The 22,784-nt window shown below is 42.1% G+C and overlaps 4 protein-coding genes across 5 annotated transcripts in view; 1 reads left to right on the top strand and 3 right to left on the bottom strand.

Moving 5' to 3' along the window:
• The window catches only part of LOC115728661 (disease resistance protein RUN1-like), a 1,102,447-nt gene that overhangs the window by 706,000 nt on the left and 373,663 nt on the right, over positions 1-22,784 (top strand). The gene's annotated exons all lie outside the window — the stretch shown is intronic.
• Positions 771-3,186, bottom strand: LOC115733060 (endo-1,3;1,4-beta-D-glucanase-like). Its single transcript, XM_030663730.2, has 7 exons — positions 2,928-3,186; positions 2,778-2,799; positions 2,142-2,274; positions 1,771-1,861; positions 1,526-1,615; positions 1,213-1,313; positions 771-1,061 (listed from the first exon to the last, which is right to left on the bottom strand). Exons 1-7 carry the CDS (start codon positions 3,073-3,075, stop codon positions 921-923), a joined length of 726 nt encoding a protein of 241 aa, XP_030519590.2. The 5' UTR covers positions 3,076-3,186; the 3' UTR covers positions 771-920.
• LOC125313736 (endo-1,3;1,4-beta-D-glucanase-like) lies at positions 9,979-12,263 on the bottom strand. Its single transcript, XM_048273691.1, has 7 exons — positions 12,003-12,263; positions 11,853-11,874; positions 11,218-11,347; positions 10,872-10,962; positions 10,627-10,716; positions 10,276-10,376; positions 9,979-10,120 (listed from the first exon to the last, which is right to left on the bottom strand). The coding sequence occupies exons 1-7, from the start codon at positions 12,148-12,150 to the stop codon at positions 9,980-9,982; spliced, it is 723 nt and encodes a 240-aa protein (XP_048129648.1). The 5' UTR covers positions 12,151-12,263; the 3' UTR covers position 9,979.
• LOC115753633 (endo-1,3;1,4-beta-D-glucanase-like) lies at positions 15,414-18,954 on the bottom strand. Its single transcript, XM_030692334.2, has 7 exons — positions 18,652-18,954; positions 18,469-18,490; positions 17,781-17,910; positions 17,380-17,470; positions 17,138-17,227; positions 16,733-16,833; positions 15,414-15,804 (listed from the first exon to the last, which is right to left on the bottom strand). Exons 1-7 carry the CDS (start codon positions 18,797-18,799, stop codon positions 15,664-15,666), a joined length of 723 nt encoding a protein of 240 aa, XP_030548194.1. The 5' UTR covers positions 18,800-18,954; the 3' UTR covers positions 15,414-15,663.

Genomic DNA, 22,784 nt, shown 5'->3' with positions numbered 1-22,784 from the left:
TGTTAGTTGTAGTCATAATGTGTTGCTAGAGACCGCTTATAACTTATAGGCCAAAAGGGTTTTGAGCACACTTGCTAATGTTTAGTGAACCTACAGGATCGCACACTATAGCGAACTGAATTTATATTTTCTCTGCGCCTTGATCTACTTAAGAAGTAGATTTTAATTTATTCTCATATTCTAAATATTTACGCGATCGTGCATGTTATGAGATAACGATTAAACGCACGATTGGAGATAGACGGTTGGCGAGCCCGAATCGTCCAACCCCACTTTTTTTATTTCGCCTAAATATTGAAGCTATATATAGACATGAAAAACCCTAGAAGCGATAGAGGGAATTAAGAGAGTCTAATTCCGAAGGAGAAAAAAAAAACACAGAGAATCGTTCTCTGTTCTTAGATCTTTGAGAGAGTCTCGAAGATCAAAGGCAATCAATCAAGAGAAGCTCCAACATCCGTAAGCTAGCACTTGGATCGTTGAAGACTTGAGTTCGTGTGTGTGGATCTTGGTAGAGGCGCAACACTTGGAGCGCTAATCCCGACACAACCGATCGTCAATTTATCTTCGATCTGCAAAAGGTACATCTTGAACTACTACTGATTTCAATGTACGCATGGATCATGTCTAGGGTTTCTGTTTAGAACTATATTTCGCTGCATTTTGACAATCTCAAAACCGCATCAAGTGAACACCTCCAATCGAATTGAACAAATCTAAATTGGCATGATACAACTCGACACGACACGTTATGTTTTCAATCTTCAAAGTTTGAGGGACGAAACCGCGATCTTATTTCTCTTAAGCGACAGAGTACAATACGCTGCTTAAAACAGAGGTCTAATCCTCAAAATGTTCATCTCACACAATGCAGTCATCTACAGCTTCCCTCACTATATTCTGCTTAAAATGCCTTCTCTTCACTTGACATGCTTCAAAAACCAATTCAACGTGTCCTCTTGGGCCTCTTCGGCGCTCTTGACAGCAAATTCGTTGTCATCGTCGTACCTCACACTCCATCCATGGCTAACGCTAGGGAATATTTTCACATAACTCTCGAACTGCAAAACCGGGGTCTTTGAATTAGTGATGTGTAGAAATAACAGGAGAGGGGAAGCGCATTAAGAGTGAGCTTCCAGGAATGTGGAAAAACGAGTGCATTGTCCGACAATTTGTTTGCAACGAATGCACAAAACATCCCAAGATGCTTACCTCAGTTTTGGCCGACATGATCTTCCCGAACTTTTTGAGTTCTTCGGGAGGGGAAGCATGGTCAATCTCGGCTCCCAATATGGCAGTTGGAATCTTGATGGCTGAACAAAGAACAGACGAATAGGATTCAGTTTAAGGAACACATCTAAAGCAGACAACTATCGCACTACCGATTTCTTGTAATTGACCGGACTAGGTATAGTGGGTTTCTTCATCCCTCTTGGCTGCATTTGTAGACTCTTCTCCAGAATTCACAAACTTAATCATTCATGAGCATATTAAATTTGTTCTACGTTCACTGGCATAGCTATACCTTCAATTTCATCTTCAGTCATAGGACCAGGGTGCAGAATAACTGCGGCTTGAATGTCTTCAGTGCCTGCTAATTTCACTAGTACCTTTCCTGAAAAGAATAGGCAAGCTCTATTTAACAACTTGAAAGAACTTTGTTTTACAAGTGAACAGAACTAGTTTTTCAGTAGTGAAGTTAGAACAAAATCCTCATTGCTAAAGGCAATAACCTCCGCAAACTGTATAAGTGAATTCAGAAAATTTCACCTCCCCAACAAAATCCCGCAGCCCCAATGGCGGACACGCCTTTACTCTTAAGAGCAGAAATCACTGGCTTCGCATCTTCACACATTTTATCCTAAAGAAGCAAATGAGGCAACAGTTAACGAAAAGACAGCTAAAAAAACTGGTGACATGAAAATTCATGAGGCTTTACTCTACTGATACTGTCTCACATGTCGCATTTGGAATTTGGTAAAACACAGGGCTAGATGGGCGTCTAAAATCTTTGAAATGACCAGTAACCTCCAACCAGGTCTAGCTACTAATGCAGGTTTGCACATTGGAAAGCCCTTGTTTCTGCTGAACTTCTAGATATAGTTCAACACTTTCACAGCCTGAAGAGGTGAAAAACTCACCGTGCTATGAATTTTCTTCCAAGCTTCTCTATCAAAATTAGGATTAGTGTAATCCATGGGAAAGGGATCTCCGTACAAGAAATCGGGTACAACCACCAAGAATCCTGCAGATGCAACCTTATCTGCGAGTTTCCTTTACAACGAAAGTAGTCCACAAATAAGCATCACAATGTGAAAAGGTAACTCTTATTATTTTCAAACGTGTGAAAACATAGAATGCCATGACTGCTAACAAGGCGATCCCGGCTTAAATAATGTTAGTCTTGAAACTAAGGCTCACTCCATCTCAACATGAAACTGCATCACACAGCCAAACAGCTAGGCCATGTAAGTAGCGAAGTCTACTAGAACAAGAAATTATAACTCATGTTGAATCAAGCAACGTATATCAAATGTCAGTTCAACTATGCCACGACGTTCAAAAGATGATGTTTTAACTTGGAATAGAAAAGCAACAAACGCACTCATCCAGAACGAATTGGCCTCACCCTCATGATCACAGGTGAAAGGTGAACGGAAAGGTAGAGCTTTCAAATACAGAGTTATTCACTTAGAATCTTCAAAAGATTGCACTATAGAACAACAATTTACGTAGACCAACTCGAGAAAGATTCTATGCAAGTAATCACACCATACCTCAGCTTAGGAGCCTCATACCCTGCACAAACAGATGAGCAAACGATCAATCAAGCAGCACTTTCATGGACCAATCGAAAAGCACAAGAAGGACAAAGACCCAACTAAGAGAAACAACACAAAATCAGAATCACAGAACTGGGTCAATACCAAAAACATCAGCGATGAGAAGAACGGCACGCTTGGAATCCGAAGGGCCAGTGACGTAAGTTTTGAGGCCTGCAAGCTCTTCAACACGTCCTGCTCCACAGGTCGAGCTCAGGTTCGGTGGGTTCTCAAAGCACTGAGAGCTCGACATTTTCTTTTCTTCCCCAGAAATCTGGTGAACGTCGGACGCACTGGGAGTGAGGAATCAGTGGAAGAACGTGACGATTTATAGAGGGGACACGGGACAAAGGACAAATTGTTATTTGGAAAAGATGGAACTCTGGAGCGTCATTGCAAACGTCACTCGGACAAGGTAAAATTTCTCACGTTGCGTTTGCAAGGTTGAAGAGAAAGTGTGCGCCGTTGACTGGACTCGATTCGAAGGCATGCCAATCAATAACTATCAAGAAGAGACACAGAAGGTTTTGGCGGTACTTTCAAAGATTTCCTCCCACGAGGAGTGAAGACTAGTTCCGACGCCAACGTGTGACCTCATCTCGTCTCAACAATCAATTGATCCTTAGCGAAAGGAAAAATGACACAAATCATTCAATATAAATGAGATCTCTAACCTTACAATTTATTTAAGGTAGTTCATGAAAGGTAGCTCAACGTGCGATGTGATCCCCTAAACTTTTAATTTATTCAATGGAATCCATAAACTTTTAGTACATGTTCAATTTAATCCATAAACTGCAATAGAATATTCAATATTGTTTCCGAACTTGAATTAATGGAAGGACAACTTTGAATATCTTCATATAATTCAAGAATTAGGTTACACATGACTCCAAGAGAAGTCCATTTTGCAGAGCCTAGCAAGTCGTCTCCAAAAAACCAGAGACCTATTTCCCAAGTTCGAAACTCGGAATAAGCCAAAAAAAAACAAATGGTCTTTGCAGATGGTCCTGTCGACAGTCTCTTCGCAATAGAGGCTCATGTAGAAGGTCCTCGCACGATTTCGAGCTCGTTAGACTTGTCCTTATTAAGACGATATGGTCGAGACTGATGATTATTGACATTTTCATGCAAGATGGACACTCCCACCATTAGCTAGAAAACACATTAGGCAGCGTTATTTGTGTTTTAACATGGACCGCAGACTAGAGAAAGAACAAAACCTCGATCTACTGAGGAATTTTTAGGTGCTCTCGAAACGTGACGGTTCGGTCTCGCCCAAGTTAATCGCCATATGGGAAAGCACCGGCATGAAAGCACTGGCATTAACTAACTCCGAAAGGAAAATAAGAAATTTCATGACACTTGCGAAGGTATGGCTGATTTGGATAAAGGAGTATGTTCTTGAATTTATAATTTGGTTCTCTCGAGGTGGTGTCTACATTTCATCTCTCTGTCTCGCACTTTGGTGTTGTGCTTTCCTTGCGTGTATCAGCTCAAGGTTCCAATTAAACATGTTCTTTTTTTTTTTTTTTGGTGAAATGGCTAATTAAATGCCACCAGAAATCTATCTCCTACTACGATATTAATTTTTTTCCACTAAATTCGTGAATTAAAGAAGCAAATTAGTATGATTACGAAATTAAACAAAAAAAAAAAAGACACGTTGATCCAAATTGAATTAGCATGTGCTAGATATGGAGCAAAGAGACGCTTCAAAGACCCAACCTTTCCATAGAGACTTCTTTTGATGTGCCTGTTGGTGACCATTATTTCTCAACACTAGAGCTGAGTATAATGGACTGGTCGGACTGGAAACTGCCCGGACCGGACCAAACCCATACTAGACAAGTCGGTTTGGCCCCATACCGAAAAAGTTTCGGTCCGGTTCCCGGTTCCTGAATTTGAAACTAGTGCCCGGGTAATCCGGTTCCCAATTCCGGGGAGAATCGGACTGATGGACCGCCTACTCGGACCGACCATTCTTTTATTAAAAAATATAAAACTAAATAGTCTAAATCTATGCTAAAATCTGGGTCCCGAATAGTTCAGTCAAGTAATTATCTGCACATTACCTCAAGCTGTTTGCGACTGTCATGCTGGGGCCTAGGAACGGAACCCACAACTAGGATTGCCACTTCATTTATATGGCCAGTCAGTCATAAAGCTAGTGAAGCTCTTCTCCTTGTTCAGGCTTTAGGGAAATTACTAGAACACTATGCAGAGGGAGGGTCTATAGGAATTGCTTCAACCTTAGAAATGTAGAGTGGAGGCAAGACCGACCTCGTCGCCGGAGTAAATCGATTCCGAGGAGACAGTGTGTCACGCCCCGACTCTCGAGCCCGCGACATCCCTACCAAATCGCCACGAGGTCACGAAGGATAACGTCCCGGGCGCGTTATCGACCTTTCACAATATACGCATGCGGAAACGGTTTACTCCCGGACAACATATAAACAAATAGGGATAGCATAGCGGGAAATACATACCAAGGCGGATAATCAAAAGGTAACATATACGGTCACCAAACAGCAGATGAGCCTTAACCCTCTTGAGCTACATAAAGATATACAACCCCATACTTCGGGGCGGCTCACTAAGACCTCAAAAGGTTACTAGGTCGGATAAGGTTAACTTCTCATCTACTCCAAAAGACTACCTTCATAACTTGGCCTTGGTATTCGTAAAGCTCCATCACTTGGGACACGAAAGTGGTTCCCACAACGGGGTGACATATAAATCTCAGTGAATCAAGCCTAAGCTCGGTTAGGACACTGATTCACCTAAAACATCCTAACCACGAGGATTATAACACCACGATATAACCATATATCCAACAATCATATCACATGGCAATAATCATCCACATGCATACTTACCGACCTTGAGCCACACATAATGCAATGCTTGACTCCACTCAATAGCCACATCGGACAACCATCTGAACACGCATCACACTCACAAGTATGCACTGGACACCACACAAGTCCATTTATTAACGATGATCGCGCTCTTGGCGCCACGGTGATGAGGATCCACGCGATCGGCGTGATCGACTCTCACAACTAATGCGATCCCGCATTCTTCGAGCAGGACCAGGCTAAGTTCCTTTTCCCTCTCGGCAACGGCTACTACAAGCGGTGTATCCGGTGCACCACACGGCACGGCAAGTAGGCATCCCTATACTGGGGCTTCGGTCCATCACAAGTGCATGCCAGGCATCCGATAATCCCTTAAAACCGTACGTACCATACGGGGCATGAATTATCGTGCTTACGGCAAGTCGTGTGGTTCCATAAAAATGGTACGGTGTGTACTATGTATACGATCTGAACTTGCCAGGAAAACCCATCATCGTTCCTTCATATGACCATACGGCACACCCGACACATCAATCAATTTATTCTCTTTGATTTAGGGTGGATGCTCACACAACGTGCTCAAAGACTCGGCCCAAGGCCATTTTCATGCTAAAATATGTCTTTGATCTTGCACACGGTCATATGCACATGCAGACTATCAAATCGACGCTGCAACGACACACGGGACAATTAACTCCCAAACAAACACCAATTCACTCAACGAGCATTCATGGTACTCAAATCAACATTTCAACATGGCGATCCGCCCAAACAAATCATCAATTCAACACGAATAAACCAATTCGATTAGGCCACATAAATGCTCAATTTCGTGCCAGAGTCATTAATTAGCCAATTTGATTTAAAATCGCCAATCGATCGCTCGTCCTTAACCTATCGCTCGCTCGCGATCAAATCACAATATACAGTCAAATTCATCTAACAACAATTAGCCACAGACAATTCTAATTTAATCGATTATGGTCATTTACCCTAATCCGGGTTTCTAACTAATCCGACCATAATCAAATCTACCTAATTGCCCTACCGACTAGCTAACTAATTCTAGGCGCAATTAGCGCCCTAACCAAGGATTAGGGTCAACTCACCAACAATGGTGGTCGAGGTCGGGTCGGGCACGAATTTCGAGGTCGGGGCCGAAATCACTATTCACGCCGGAAAACACTGTTCACGCCGGAAATACTGTTCACCGGCGGCACTGTTCCGGCGACACTGTTCACGGCCGAAAACAGTGACAAGTTCGGCTGTGAAATCGCTGCAAACGGTAGCAGCTCAGCGATTGGAGGTCCGGCGAGCGACGGAAGCTGAAAAACAGAACCGACAGAGGTAAAACAGGGGAAACCGGGCTGAATTTGGGGGGAAAATCGATCTCACGGGCTGAGGCAAGGCTGGGGAAGGCTGAGGGACTCACCTACAGGTCGAGGACGACCTTCGGGACCAGCTGGGGGCGGCGGATGGCGACCGGAAGCGGCCGAACAGCGGCTGTACAGAATCGCGCAGAAAACAGGGGAAACGGGCGCGAAACAGGGGAGGTCCGATCGGGGCTCAAATCGAGCTCTACGGGCGGCGATCGGCTTCCGGTGACTTCGTGGGACAACTAGAGGTGGAGGAGGATGGTTTTGGGTGGTCGGCGGCCAGTGGGTACGACCGATTCGCGGCGGAGGACGGCGAACAGCAAATCGACGCAAAACAGGGTAAGAGGACTGAGCGGGCTGTTCTGGGGCTGTTCGCGACTTCCGGGGCGGCGCGTGGCGGTGGGATGGTGTCTGGAGGTCGAGGGGAAGATGGTGTGGTGGTGGGTGGTGGTCGGAAGGGGCTCGGGACGGCCGGAGCAACTCGAGCACTCCTCGGACGCAAAACAGAGCAGTCCGGCGCCGGGGCTGTTCTGGGCTTTCCGGCGATTCTGCGGCGGCCGGAGGTGGAGGCGGTGAGGTGGCGGAGGAGGCCGGTGGTCGGAGGAAGTGGCTGGAGGTGGTGGGTCGGCGAAACACAGCAACAGAAGGCGTCGGGTGAAGGGGACAACGTCGCAAAAACCAGAGAAGAAAAGAGGAAGAAGAAGAAGAAAAGAAGAGAGGGAGAAAGAAAAAGTCACGTGAGCTTTGACTGGTTGGTGGCTGGTTTGACTGGAAGTGGGGCCCACTAGTCATTCAAAAATTAAACAATTTCGTCCCATATGCATAATATCCAAGGGCGAAACGGTCTTTTGATAAATCGGGACTGATCGGATTTTTGGCTCAATCGATTGGGAATAAAATTTGGATTTTCACGGGCTAGATTCGGTCCGGAAAAGTTTAGGCGCGACGAACAAAAATCCTAATTCGCGGCGACCACGATTTCGAGACCCGATCGAAATCGAACGACATTTCGGAAATTGTTCAAAATTCGTCACGTACGTCCTTTCGATCCGAAATTTAATACCAACTAAAGTTCAATAATAATCCTTTTTATTGAACTCGGTCTCTGTACCGATGGCCTAATTTCCAGGGCGTCACACAGTGGTTCCTGTCGATGATGAAGAGTCGCCTTGGGATCTCCTTGGTCCTTTTCTTGGAAACACATGCTTCACACTGCGAACAGATTTTCCAGCTAGCCTTGGGAAGCTTTTATTCCATTTCTTTCATATTTCCTTTCTCATTGCCTCCCGTTCTCATTCTTGGTAGGACTCAAAATTCTCTCTGTAAGAACCTTTGGATGACGTTGGTCCCTGAAGGCCGTCCTCGAGAACTAACTTGACTCCCATCTCTTTTGAATTGACCGCCTCAGTGTTAGCAAGTGGACATGGAACTGACTCCCTCTCAATGACGCTGGAATCTTCCTTTTTTTGAATAAATCGCCTCAATGTTAGCAAGTGGGGAACCGGTTCCATTGGACCGCCTAGGAATTGGATCGGACCGGACCGAGAACCGTTCGCCCTTAATCTAGATAGCCAACCTAATCGTCGCCTATGCGGTGTTCTCATTTTAAAAGAAAATAAGGTAGTTTTCGATAATCGGTATGTGATGATTGATTTGGATGGATAGGAATGTCGCAATCCGGATTCAAGCTAGACAAAGGAAAAGTTACTTCTTCTGAATTCCTTGGATTTTTTTTTCTTGTATCGATGGGTGTCCAGGGACTTTTTGAGCACCCGACTAATTCTTGTCGGGAGTGTCGGCCCTTCCATCTCACATAACCCCAGATAATTACCGGAGACATACAAATTTGTGCTTCTGAGGGTAACTCCAGAACAATGCAAAGGTGATCAAACTTAAATTGAATTCAGCCTAATGCAGCAGATCGAGTGAAATAACGCTTGCCGCAACACCAGCAAAAGAGAGGTGTGGTTGATAGCAACACCCTTTGCCAACACCAGCAAAAGAAATTTTTTTTTTTTTGTTTAGCCATTATTGACCAGTTAGAACATACTATGCTTGGATTTTTCTTACAAATCTCCAGGTAATTGCCGGCTGTGGAGTCCTGACATGCTAATGCATGTTGGACCAATCAGTCTTGATCTACTAATGTATAGTTTCTGCCTGCGTTTTACAAATTCATGTGACTTTTTTACCAAAACTATATTCGTTAAAAAAAATTTGAAATATGTCAACGCGACCATTTACTTGTTATTTGTTAACATCATAGTGTCTGAAAAAATTATTCCTGCAGACACCTTTCTCGTGCAATCTTCTTGTGGTGCGGATTGATCATCAAAAAGTCTCGTGGTCCCGATAGATGTAACTCTCACGATGTGCATGTCTACGCGTATGGCGATAGATGAGCAAAAATGGGATTTGAAAGCAGAATTCGTTTTCTATGATTAGACAGTCCGATGCTCACTCGCCAAATCACAATGTAACAGATGCATTTGAATGTAACGGATGCGCTTGAAGTCCGAGTGGTCCCGAGTTCACCTAGACATTAGCCACTTTAGCTGATGACATTGCGGAAACCATGAAAATGACAACATGTCCTTAAACGAAATTGGCAACCGGATAAGCCGCTTCGTATTCCTCTTGGGATCTTCATCTAGTCGACAGTGAACACCTCCAATCGATTCGAACATCAAATGCATCCGAATTGCCATGATACAACTCCACACGACGTGTTTCGTTTTCAATCTTCCAAGTTTGAGACGAAACCGGTATCTTATTTCTCCAAGTATCGATGGTATAGTACATTGTTCCCTCGCCTGATATTACAGTAGATGACTAGTCCTCAAATTTGTTCATATCTCACACAACGCAGTCATCTGACTGCTTCCCTCGCTATATCATGCTTCCGTGCCTTCTCTTCTCTTCACTTGACATGCTTCAAGAACCAGTTCAACATGTCCTCATGGGCCTCTTTGGCACTCTTGACAGCAAATTCGTTGGCATCGTCGTACTTCACACTCCATCCGTGACTAACGCCGGGGAATATCTTCACATAACTCTCAAACTGCAAAAAACCGGGGGCCTCCTGAATTAGTGATGGCTAGAAATAACCGGAGAGGGGAAGTGCTTTGCGAGCGCATCAATGGAAATGTGGGAAAACGATTGCGCCGTCTGAAAATTCGTTTGCGACGAATGCACGGAAAATCCTAAGACGCTTACTTCAGTTTTGGCCGACATGATCTCCCCGAACTTTTTCAGGTCTTCAGGTGGGGAAGCGTGGTCGATCTCGGCTCCCAATATAGCAGTTGGAATCTTGACAGCTGAAGAAAGAACAGACAAAGATAAGATCTTTTGCGACTTTCAGTTTAAGGAACGCTTCTCAAGCAGACCAATGTTGTGCTATCAATGTGTTGTAATGGACCGGACATGTCATAGCGGCTTTATTCATCACTCTTGGATGCATTTGCAGACATTTCAGAATTCGCAAACTCAATCATTCATAAGCATATTATATTACTGTGGTTGAAAATAAAATAGCAAGTAAGTCCATGCTCACTGGCATAGATTTACCTTTGATTTCATCTTCGGTCATACGACCAGGGTGCAGAATAACTGCTGCTTGAATGTCTTCAGTGCCTGCTAATTTCACTAGTACCTTTCCTGAAAAGAATAGGCAAGCTCTTTTTAACAACTTGAAAGAACTTTGTTTTACAAGTGAACAGAATTAGTTTTTCAATAGCGAACGTAGAACAAAATCCTCATTGCTAAACCCAACAGCCTCCGCAAACTGTGAAAGTGAATTCAGCAAATTTCACCTCCCCAACAAAATCCTGCAGCCCCAATGGCAGACACGCCTTTACTCTTCAGAGCGGAAATCACTGGCTTCGCATCTTCATACCCTTTATCCTAAAGAAGCAAATGAGGTAACGGTTAACGGAATAACAGTTAACGAAAAGACAACTAAAAAACTGCTGATATGAAAATTCATGAGGCTTTATTCTTTGAAATGGCCAGAAACTCCAACCAGGTGTAGCTACTAATGCAAGTTACTGCATGTGAAATGAGTCCAGAAATCAAGTTTGCACGGGGAAAGCCCTTTTTCTCTCTTAACTTCTAAATGTACAGCAATACATACACAGCCTGAAGGAGTGAAAAACTCACCGTGCTATGATTTTTAAACCAAGCTTCTCTATTGAAACTAGGACTAGTGAAATCAACAACGGGATCGCCATAAAAGAAATCGGGTACGACCACCAAGAATCCCGCGGATGCAACCTTATCTGCGAGTTTCCTTTACAACAAAGCAGTTCGCAAATAAGTACGACAATTTGAAAAGGTAACTCTTATCATTTTCAATCTTGTGAACACATGGAATGCCACGGCTGTTAACAAGGCGATCCCAGCTTACATCACATAAACAGCTGAGATGTATAAGTCGCGGAAACTATTAGAACTCAGAGAACTTCAATTCATCTTGAATCAAGCAATATATATCAGATGTCAATTGAACTATGCCACGAAGTCGCACGTATATGCATTTGGACAGATGATTTTAAAACTTGGAACAGAAAAACACCAACACACTCGTCCAGAATGAATTGGCCTCACCCTCATGTGCTATCTAATGGCGTTCATCATCACAGGTGAAAGGTCAACGGGAAGGTGAAGTTTTTCAAATGTATGCTCTAAGGACAATCCAGAGTTATTCACTAGGAAACTTCAAAAGATGGCGCAATAGAACAACATATACATAGAACAACTTGAGAAAGATTCTATGCAAGTAATCAACACCATACCTCAGCTTAGGAGCCTCGTACCCTGCACAAACAGAAGAACAGACGATCAATCAAGCAGCAATTTCATAGACCAATCGAAAAGCACAAGAACGACAAAGACCCAACTAAGAGAAACAGCACAAAATCAGAATCAAAGAAATGGGCCGATACCAAAAACATCGGCGATGAGAAGAACAGCACGCTTGGAATCTGAAGGGCCAGTGAGGTAAGTTTTGAGGCCTGCAAGCTCTCCAACGCGTCCTGCCCCACAAGTTGAGCTCAGGTTTGGTGGGTTATCAAAACACTGAGAGCTTGACATTTTCCTTTCTTCCCAGAATTCTGGCGTAAGGGGTAAGCACTGGGAGTGAGGAATCAGTGGAAGTATGAGACAATTCGTGATGGCAACATGGGGAAAGAGCAGATTTTTAAAGGAAAGGATTTGAGTCTTGCGGGTTGCGGCGTCATTGCATGCGTCACGCGGGACAATGTGACTTTTACACGTTGTGACGTGGAAGATAAAAACGTTCGGCGGTATCTTCGAAGATGTGTCGTTTAAAGAGGCAAATAATAATGATTCTGTTTCAGAAATAAATTTCTGATTAAAAATAATTTTTTTATTTCTGTTTCTAAATAAGTTTTTGAGCATAAAAATACGTTTGATAACGACGTAAAATTTCTGATCCTAGAATTAAAATTTATTTGATAACAATTGAAAATTTTTACTTTTAGAAAATGCGATGGCCGGTGGTGGCGGCCGCCGGCGACAAGCGACGGGCGATCGGCGACCGCCGGCGGTGGCGGCGGCGGGTGGCGGTCGGTAACGGCTAGTATTTGAGAAAAAAGTGAGATTTCTATTTTTGTTTCTTAGAGAAGTAGAAAATTATTGTTTCTTATTTCTCCTTCAAATCTATTTCGGAAACAACTTTTTATTTCGGAAATAGAAAAATAAAATTACAGGCTTGCATGGTAACCATTCTCATTTTCCGATTCTCATCTCGAAACAGTAAAAAATGAGAATGCTGTTTCATAACATAAATAATTTTGATTCTGATTACGTTCCCAGAATTAGTTTTGGAGAATCAGAATCAATTTTAGAGTAAAATCCAGAAGCAAAAAAAAGTTGCTTCTGAAAAAAGAATGACTTTTGAAAATAGCAAACAAATGAAGTCTTACATCTCTCATTTTTTTCCTTGTAATTTTCTCGTCATTTTTTCCCCTCTACCTAATAAAAATAAAATAAAATAAAATAAAATAAAATAAAATAAAAATAAAGAATAATTTAGAAAAAACAAAAAATTTAGAAAATCCTAAAAAATAGAAAAAGCTTAAATTATGCTAGTTTGACCTTATTTTCATAAAGTTGGGCCTAAATTTCATAGATTTCACTCTCCTACAAAGAATATTGCAGAGGATGAGGGCATCTAACATGCATCTTGGTAGCCGTGCGTCACAAGATGTTTCTATGTATTTAGAAAATGTAACATTTAAAGAACTTTAAACATCATGTATTAAAATTTGTATTTCATTCACGACATGCTAAAAAATAATGTATTTTAAATTATTTGAGTGTGCATTGAAAATTAGTCTTTAATTTAGGATGAAATTTTATAAATTAACTGCATCGTTATTTGACTTAAATGAAAAAAATAGGGAAAGAATCATTTTTTTGAAACATAAATTTTGTGCGGTTATCAAACACGTTCCGATTTTCTAAAACTCATTCGATAACAGAATCAAAAAATTCATTTGAATCGGAATCGGTTTTTCTGGATCGGAATGAGAATGGTTACCATGCGGACCTTACATTACCAAACGAATTTATGTTCGAGAAATAGGTTTGGAATAGAAATTCTATTTCTGAAACGTTTTCATGCACCCCTTAAGATTGACTTGCATCTATCACGGCCCAACAAATTCCTTTTATGAGGATGGACCTCACGTGGCCGACCGACAAGCGACCATGCCGTGATGCATGTGCCGGATCAGACCATGCTCGGGCACAAGGATCGACCAAAAACGACCCAACATGGCCAAGCATGAATCAGGACGAGCGAGCGTATCATTCGGACGGATCGGTACACGAATGGAGGCACGATCCAGTGCTTGGACCAACGCATGACTCACACGATCTAGCGTTCGGCCCGGCGCATGGCCAGCACGACCAGGCGCATGATCGGGCGAATGAACGGCCACGATTCCTAGACGAGTCTGGTCAGCCCAAGAGTAATCCAAAAGGCTGTCTAAGCAACGATGATACTTTACCTAGAAGATCTTACAAAATGGAGAATCGAGAAGCCTCCCAAAGAACAAACCATAAAAGACGAAGCATGGAATCTAAACAAGTAAAATATGAGGAAGAGGAAAAGAAGGAAGAGACGAAACTGGAAAGCCAAAGGGTCACCCGAATTCTACCCCGCCCCATTCTTGTATAAATAGGGATATTTTCCCGCATTATAATCGCCTTTGTACACACAACATTGAGCAATAGGCTCATTCTCTCCCACAAATCTCTCTCGCGACTCTCCTCTCTCTCTAAGATTTGAGTGTGGCCAGTGAGCGTGTGTGAATGATCCTCAGGTAAGGCTTAACTTAGGTGATCCAACAATCCCACAAGTTTAAGTCACCGCACCGTCATGGTGAGAGCATCGGCCTGTGACCCATCGATCATAGCTCATGATTACTCAAGAAAGATTAAGGTCGCACTTACCTAGTCTTGGTCGACGGTAATGACAAACTTGGATGTGGGGCGACATTCTATTGAACGAGATAAAAACACAAGCATACATAACTTAGGGATGAGACCAAGTAGGTCCACAAAATACATGTCGTAAGATAAGAAATATAGGAAAGTCGGGGTGATGTCGACGGTCCCTTCGCATTTATAGGCTCATTCATCGAAGGTCCTTGCTAGATTTCGAGCTCGTTAGAGGCACCCCACGAAGCGTTCTAGCATAGCAAGCCTAGACTCCTCGTTATTAAGACGACATGGTCGACGATCATAATTATCGACATCTAGAGCTAGATCAATGCTCTAACCATCAGCTGGAAAGTGTATTAGATAGCAATATTCATGTTTCAAGCAGAGACTTCCGATAGAGGAAAAAACGAAACCTATAGATAAATTTTCAGGTGCTCTCGAAGCATGATGTTTTGATCCACTTAAATCAATCATCGCGTAAAAAACAGCTATCCATTATTGCGAAAGAAATTAAGAAAACCCATAACACATGCCACACCGTGATTAATTAGGACAGATTGAGTGCATCGTATCTCAAAAGTAATTCAGAAATTTGTCCAAACTAGCTATCTGCATTACGTGAGGCATAAAAATCATATCGACACGTTGAATTGATCATTGATGTTGTTTTTGGAGCTTCAGGATTATTTGTCGCCGGATATTTCGACATGATTCTATCAACTGAATAAGTCCGCTTAAGAAAGTTCATCAAAACAAAGCGGGGGGAAAAAGAAAGTCCAAGAACTCCATTTTTGTATTTAGAACTTACTCTGTTCCGCAGAAGTACTTTTCTCTGAATAAACGAATTTGCTATCTGATATTCCCCTTCGTGGTCCTCATCTAGATGACAGAGAACACCTCCAATCAATTTGAACAGAGAATTTAACCAAAATCGCACGACACAACTCCACATGACATATTTCATTCTGGATCTGCAAAGTTTGAGCTACGAAACCGATATCTTATTTATCTAAGTCGTAACGGTACAGAATAGATGACTAGTCTAAAACAGAGGACTAGTCCTGAAAGTGTTCGTAACTCACAATGCAGTCATCTGCTGCTTCCCTCACTATATTCTGCTTCAGTGTCTTCTTTTCACTTGACATGCTTCGAGAACCAATTCAACATGTCCCCTTGGGCCTCTTCGGCACTCTTGATGGCGGATTCGTCGTCGTCGTTGTATCTCACACTCCATCCATGACGAACACCAGGGAATATTTTCACATAACTCTCAATCTGCAAAACCGGTGGGGACTTTGAATCTGTGTTGCGTAGAAATAACCGAAGAGAAGAAGTGCTTTGGGAGCGAACTGACGGGAATGCGGAAAAACGGCAAAAATACAGCAGGAATGCCAATATTAGTGTACGGCGCTCACTTTAGTACCAATATTTTTTTTCGGATCACTTAACTGCCAAATCGGAGAAAAAACGATCATCGAAGTGCCAATTCCGGCCAAAGATGATTATTTAAGTGCTAATTCCAACCAAATAGTACATGTGGCATTTTTCATTAAATTTTTAATGTTACGTGTCAATTTTTTTAAAAAAATCAACCCACGTGACGTCCACGTGGATTGTTCAACTTAAAAATCATTACTTTTTAAAAAAATTAAAATTAAACAGAAAGTAGCCTAAAAAAATAAAAAATAAAAAAATAAAAAAAAGGGAACCGTGAGTTTGCGGCGGCGAGGCGAGGTCGAGCCTCGCCATGGGTTTGCAAGGCCGGCCACGGCCAGGCCTCGCCGACCCTGACGAGGCCTCGCCAGGGGTCCCGGGGGCTCGACGACCCCCCACCTCTCCCGGGCCATTGCCGGTGATGGCGGCGGTGGTGGCGGCGAGGGCTGTGTGAGCCCTTGCCGCTGCACCAGACTTCTTTTTTTTTTTTTTTTTGATCTTTTTTAAATGTTTTTAACTTTTTGCCTTTTTGTATTGCTGACTTAGACACTCCGGTGAGCCACGTGGACGCCACGTAGGATTTCCGAGGAAGCTCGCCAGAGTTGGCACAGAAATAACCGTTTTTCAAAAAAATTGGCACTTAAGTGATCCAAAAAAAATATTTGCACTAAAGTGAGCGCCGTACACAAATATTGACACTCCTCTTGTACTTTTGCCTACCATAGTATTGTCTAACCATTTAATGCACAAAACATCCTAAGATGCTTACTTCGGTTTTAGCCGACATGATCTCCCCTAACTTTTTCAGTTCTGCTGCCGAGAAAATGTGGTCGTTCTCGGCTCCCAATATAGCAGTTGGAATCTTGACGGCTGAACAAAAAATAGACAGAAATAAGATTTTTGCGGAATCCAGTTTAAGAACACTTTTCAAGCAGACAAATGTTGTGCGATCGATTTCTTGTTATTGACCGGACGCATAGTGGGTTTCTTCATCACTGTTAGCTGCATTTGCAGACTCTCTTACAGAATTCATAAACTTCTTCATAAGCACATCGTATTTGTCCACAAAGCCTCCAGAACCAAGTACCAAGTCTAACACCCTCATGAAGAAATTATTTTGCTGTGGTTGAAAAGAAAATGGCAAGTAATTCCATGTTCATTGCCATAGGTTTACCTTTGATTTCATCTTCGGTCATACGACCAGGGTGCAGAATAACTGCTGCTTGAATGTCTTCAGTGCCTGCTAATTTCACTAGCACCATTCCTGAAAAGAATAGGCAAGCTCTTTTCAACAACTTGAAAGAACTTTTCTGCAAGTGAACAGAACAAACTTTACAATGGAAAATGTAGAACAATTTTGCATATTTAACCCAATAACCTCCTCAGAACTGTGAAAGTGAATTCAGAAAATTTTACCTCCCCAACAAAATCCTGCAGCCCCAATAGCAGACACGCCTTTACTTTTAAGAGCAGCAATCACTGGCTTGGCATCTTCATACCCTTTATCCTAAAGAAGTAGACGAGGTGAAAGTTTACGAAAATACAACTAAAACACTAGCAACATGAAAATTGATGAGGCTCTCATTCTACTGATACTGCGTCGTGTTTCGCATCTGGAATTTGGTAAAGTACAGACCTAGATGGGTGTCGAAAATATTTGAAATGACCAGCGATCTCCAACCAGGTCTAGATATTAGTGCAGCTTACTGCATGTGATGTGAGTCTAGAAGTCGAGTTGAAATTTGGAAAGCTTTGTTTCCTGTGAACTTCTAAATGTGCTTTAATACTTTCACGGCCTGAAGGAGTGGAAAACTCACCGGGCTATGAAGTTTCAACCAAGCTTCTACATCAAAATTAGGATGACTGACATCAATAACGGGATCTCCGTAATAGAAATCAGGTACAACCACCAAGAATCCTGCGGATGCAACCTTATCTGCGAGTTTCCTTTACAACCAAAGCAGTCCGGAAATGAGTATGACAATTTGGAAAGGCAACTCTTATCATCTTCAATTTAGGAACACATAGAATGCCATGACCGTTAACAAGGCGATCCCAGCTTATGTGATGTTGGAGTTGAAACTAAGGCTAACTTTATCTCAAGATGAAACAGGATCATATAAACAGCTGAGCCCCATAAGTAGCAGAATTTATTGGAACAAATAAAACTGTAACTATATTGTTGAATCAAGCAATGTACATCATATGTCCATCGATATATGCCAAGAAATCACGCGTATCTGCATTTCAACAGATGATGCTTTGACTCAGGAAGAGAAAAAACACCAAACACCCTCACCCAGAATGAATTGGCCTAACCCTCACGTGCTGTCTAATGCTCTTCAGCATCACAGGTGAAAGGGGAACGGAAAGGTGAAGCTTTGAAATTACGCTACAGGCAGAATACAGAGTTATTCACTCACAAACTTTAAAATACTGGCACTATAGGAAAACATATAGATAGAACAACTCAAGAAAGATTCTATGCAAGCAATCACATCATACCTCAGCTTAGGAGCCTCATATCCTGCACCAACAGACGAGCAAAGGATCAATCAAGCAGCTATTTCATGGATCAATCCAAAAGCACAAGAACGACAAAGAACCAAGAAGAAGTACACAGCTAACCAAACGAAAGCCCCATCAGAGAAACAATGGAGAATCAGAATCAAAGAAAGGGGCCTCTACCAAAAGCATCAGCGATGAAAAGAAGAGCGCGCTTGGAATCAGAACGGCCAGTGACGTAAGTCTTGAGGCCTGCAAGCTCTTCAACACGTCCCGCTCCACAAGTCGAGCTCAGGCTCGGCGGGTTCTCAAAACACTGAGAGCTTGACATTTTTCTCTTCTTTCACAAGAAATCTGGTGAATGTTAGGACGCACAAAGAGTGAGGAATGAGCGGAAGAATGTGACAATTTGTGGAACGGAGCATGGAAAAAAGAGCAAAGCTCTGCAGCAAAAAATGGATCTTTGCGGCCTCACCACATGCGTCAATGGGAAGCGGCGGCTTTGACGGAAGGTTTGATGGTATTTTCCAAAGATTTTTCTCCGATGAAGAGTGAAGAGTCACCTAAACCTCCCTCATCACATGTGTTCAATGGGAAGCGGTGGCTTTGACGAAAGGTTTGAAGGTATTTTCCAAAGACTTTTCTCCGGTGAAGAGTGAAGAGTCACCAAAATCTCAATTTCACCAATCAATCTGTCGTGGTTGTCCATTGATGGAGCCCAGCAAGTCACCTTCAAAAGACCAGAGGCCGTTTCCCAAGATCGAGACTTGTAATAAGCTAAACGAAAAGCACAAAACAGAGCATTTCCTAAACGTCAGATCTTTGCAGTGCTCGAGCATCTCACGTAAATTTTTCGACATCAACAAGAAGGGCATCTCCATTTACGACAGATAGAGGTAAACTGATGCGCACTCAGCTAGTCCAGGTCGATAGTTACGACAAACTTGGATGTGGGGACATTTCGTCGAACACGATTAGGTCCAGAAAAGACATGCAGTAAGATTACGGATAACCAAAAAAGCCGGGGTCAAGTCGAGGGTCTCTTCGCATTACAGGCTATTGTCGAAGTTGTTTGCGCCGTTCCGAGCTCGTTTGGGGCACCTCACAAATAGCTCAATTATAGACAGCCTTAAGACGAGACTGTCGACAGAGACGATTTCAGATCTACAACAAGATCGATGCTCCAATAGTTAGCTGGAAAGCATATTGGGTAGAGGCATTCGTGTTTCTATCGCAGAATGCGGATAGAAGAATGAATGAAATCTCGATTTAATGAGAAATTTTTAGGCGCTCTCGAAGTGTTTCAGTCCACCCAAGTAAATTACCACCTGGGAAGATAGTATCATTCGTCTTGAAAGATAATAAGGAAGTTGATAACACTTGCCACACTATGATTGTCTTCTGCAAATCAGTACGTCGGGTCTCCAGAGTGATTATAAAATCTTCCGACCAAGCTATTCGCAGCACGTGACGCAGAAAATTGTCTTGTGACATTGAATCCCATCGTTGAAGGTGCCTTGGAGAGCACCCAAAAAGTGATTACTAAGGCCCATGGGCCTGTCTAGGCTGGATCCGCCATAATCTGGGCCACTGTACATGGGCCGGGTCTAGAATAAAGCGTGTCCACAAAAATTGGTGATGTCTCCTCTTGTCGTGTGGACAAACTGTTTGCTGTTTTTCGAAAAAATAATTGGTCGAAGGGTTACCTCACCAAAGAAGGGAGATTGGTCTCCTACAGGGGCCTGTGCGGCCTGTCCATTTCACAAACAAGGATACAAGCTCCATAGATACATTCCTTATTTAACGTGCCGGTGTCCGCACATCATGTACCTCCAATCGCTAATCATCTCTTTTTCTTCTATAATAGCGAGGAATACCCTTCAATTACTTTACATTTGAGGGATCCCGAGATCCAGACAAGACCTCAGATAAAGCAATTCAGAGATTTACTTAGATCGAGCTCTTTTAAAATTCACTAGACGAAACAATTAACTTATGTTTATAAATCTTGAACTTAACGGGAAGATACCTCGGGCGACAAATTCGTTCAGTAATCACCCTATGTATATACGTCCGACGTAATTGGATAAAAATCCTAAAACAAATGTAATTCGCAACAGATGTACTTATTTTCTATACACATATATGATGACTTTCACCTAAGATGATGCATGAACACACGAGATCGATCGGTAGCATGTGATAAAACACAAACAAATTCTCGTGGGTATAGCTTTGGAGCACGTGAATTGTTAATGTGGGTAGTACGGAATCCATCAAATCAAGGTAAACAACTTTATTTGTGGCGATGTCTTCTTGTTCTCTGTGTTTGGCTCGGCCCCATGGACATTAAGTAAGGATTGATTCTCTGCTCGCTGTTTTTTTTTTTTTTCCTTATTTTAACTGGACACATTATGCTTCCTCGCCCTTTCGGTAATGAATCGTGGCGAATGATCGATCATTCATAGATACATGGACTTATTTTAATCCCGATATTAAAATCGCAACTCACGCCTAAATGTCATTTTCGATGACGAATACACCCTTTTTTTTTTCCCAAAACCCAATTAGACTCGATTTCTTAGGGTAATGTTCTGTCGATGATTATCAAGATGATCTTCTTCTTTTTTTCAATTAGGTCCTTCTGATTTGGTTCTGCTGTTCTAGATGAGGATGGTCAAGCTCGATTCTGATCCTAAATGATGCTGAGATTGGGCCGTCCATGGCTTGTGATGGGTGCAATCATTTTGTTGAGTGCACGATTTGTGCAAAGCAAACCTTATCAATTTCCCGACAGCGGTTGTCGCAATCAATGTAGAAGCTTTTTTTATCTTTTGGTGGTATGTTATGATGGTGAATTGTTAATCGGGTTCTCTCAGAGGTGGAGTCTACATTTCATCTTTCTGTCTAGCACTTTGCGTGTGGTCCTTATCCTTTGTTTGTATCAGCTCCTCCCAAGGTTTCTAATTAAACATGCATTTTTCTTTTTCTTTTTTTGTCGAGAAATTGCTTATTGATGCCACTACAAACCAATCCATATCGTACTAAGATATTTTTTTTTTTTCGGTCGGAGTACTAAGATATTATTGGTTGGTGAGTTTTTACTTTCCCTAATTGGCAGGCACAGTTTTTTTTTTTTTTTTTTTGGTTCGGACCTTTGGTAAATTGGTGAATTAGGGAAGCAAATCAGAATGTTTATGAAATCGAAACCTCGCGATGGTCCAAATCAAATTAGTAATTAAGTTAATTTAATCATAACTCTCTCTCTCTCTCTCAATTAGGTTGTGACATCCTATATTCCGATTCGTTTTCGAAGTCTTGAATAAATAAAAAATCTCATTGATATATTTGAGTCTAATCTCACTCGGGAATGGTCCATTTTGAGTAGACTAAGCAAATGAGAATGGCTAGCTAGGAAAATCAAGTACGTGGACCTAAGAACTTAATCATGAATTGACTCTTTGGCCATGAAAATTGTCAATAGGATATTTTGGACCAATATAGACCGATCCTTGAATGATTAAGGGACAATTTGGGTAATACCCTACACTTGGATCACGGGTGATTCTGTTTGACCTCATGTGGGTTCCAAACGTCCCTAAATTATTTTCTAACGTATCGTATCCATCGGGACTAGTGATTGACTCTCGCAATTGAATGATAACCAAAGTCGCCATGGCTCGAGAAATTCTAAAACGTGATATTAATCGGGGGTCAATACGCGTAACTCCTAAAAGCTACCCGTTAGTTTGAGATACGCTGAAATTTCAATTGATCGAAATTGATCACGAATCGAGCTTGAGAATTTGATGTCGGACCTTCGGGGGTTTCAATAATTAAATTTTGGACATTTCCTCATCCAATGTATAATTTCTTCACGGTTCGCCCCAAGAGATTCGGGAAAAATAAAATTTGAACTGGAAATGGGAAAAGACCCATTTAACCTTGGAGGATACCCAATTTTTCACTTTGGCCGAAAGGCATTTCGGTCATTTCCCCTTATGGCTGAAAACTTTGACTAGTCTTGTTAGGGAAATTTCCATTCTACCCTTCTTAACTTTGAAGACCCAAATATCTCTCCCAAAATTTATCCTAACCTTTATTAGTTATTTCTTTGGCCTTCTTCTTCATTAATTCAAGAACCTGTTGTTGGCTAGTGATTTCACTTAGAGGGGGGTGAATAGGTACGAGATAGAGTTTATCGCAACGAGCAAGTAATTCAATTGATGCGGGATATGTAATGTGATCAATGCGCGCTGTTCGTGTGCGGTTTAGCTATCACAATTTATCTAGAGTGATCGAGGTAACAGATAAAA

This window comes from Rhodamnia argentea, chromosome 1, assembly GCF_020921035.1.
Source record: "Rhodamnia argentea isolate NSW1041297 chromosome 1, ASM2092103v1, whole genome shotgun sequence".
NCBI classification, from domain to species: Eukaryota; Viridiplantae; Streptophyta; class Magnoliopsida; order Myrtales; family Myrtaceae; genus Rhodamnia; species Rhodamnia argentea.
This window is presented reverse-complemented; position numbering and strand designations above follow the sequence as displayed.

Bases quoted from the DNA above. Each gene is read 5' to 3' on its own strand.
- LOC125313736 (XM_048273691.1), bottom strand. From the start codon at position 12,150: ATGTCAAGCTCTCAGTGTTTTGATAACCCACCAAACCTGAGCTCAACT. The intron at 11,875-12,002 runs GTATCGGCCCAT...CTGTTTGTGCAG, and splicing joins TCTCATCGCCGATGTTTTTG to GGTACGAGGCTCCTAAGCTG. The intron at 10,717-10,871 runs GTGAAATTTGCT...TATTCTTTTCAG, and splicing joins TGCAGGATTTTGTTGGGGAG to GAAAGGTACTAGTGAAATTA.
- LOC115733060 (XM_030663730.2), bottom strand. From the start codon at position 3,075: ATGTCGAGCTCTCAGTGCTTTGAGAACCCACCGAACCTGAGCTCGACC. The intron at 2,800-2,927 runs GTATTGACCCAG...CTGTTTGTGCAG, and splicing joins TCTCATCGCTGATGTTTTTG to GGTATGAGGCTCCTAAGCTG. The intron at 1,616-1,770 runs GTGAAATTTTCT...TATTCTTTTCAG, and splicing joins TGCGGGATTTTGTTGGGGAG to GAAAGGTACTAGTGAAATTA.
- LOC115753633 (XM_030692334.2), bottom strand. From the start codon at position 18,799: ATGTCAAGCTCTCAGTGTTTTGAGAACCCGCCGAGCCTGAGCTCGACT. The intron at 17,471-17,780 runs GTGAGTTTTCCA...CTACTTCTTTAG, and splicing joins GGTTGAAACTTCATAGCCCG to GATAAAGGGTATGAAGATGC. The intron at 15,805-16,732 runs GTAAGCATCTTA...CCGGTTTTGCAG, and splicing joins TCATGTCGGCTAAAACCGAA to ATTGAGAGTTATGTGAAAAT.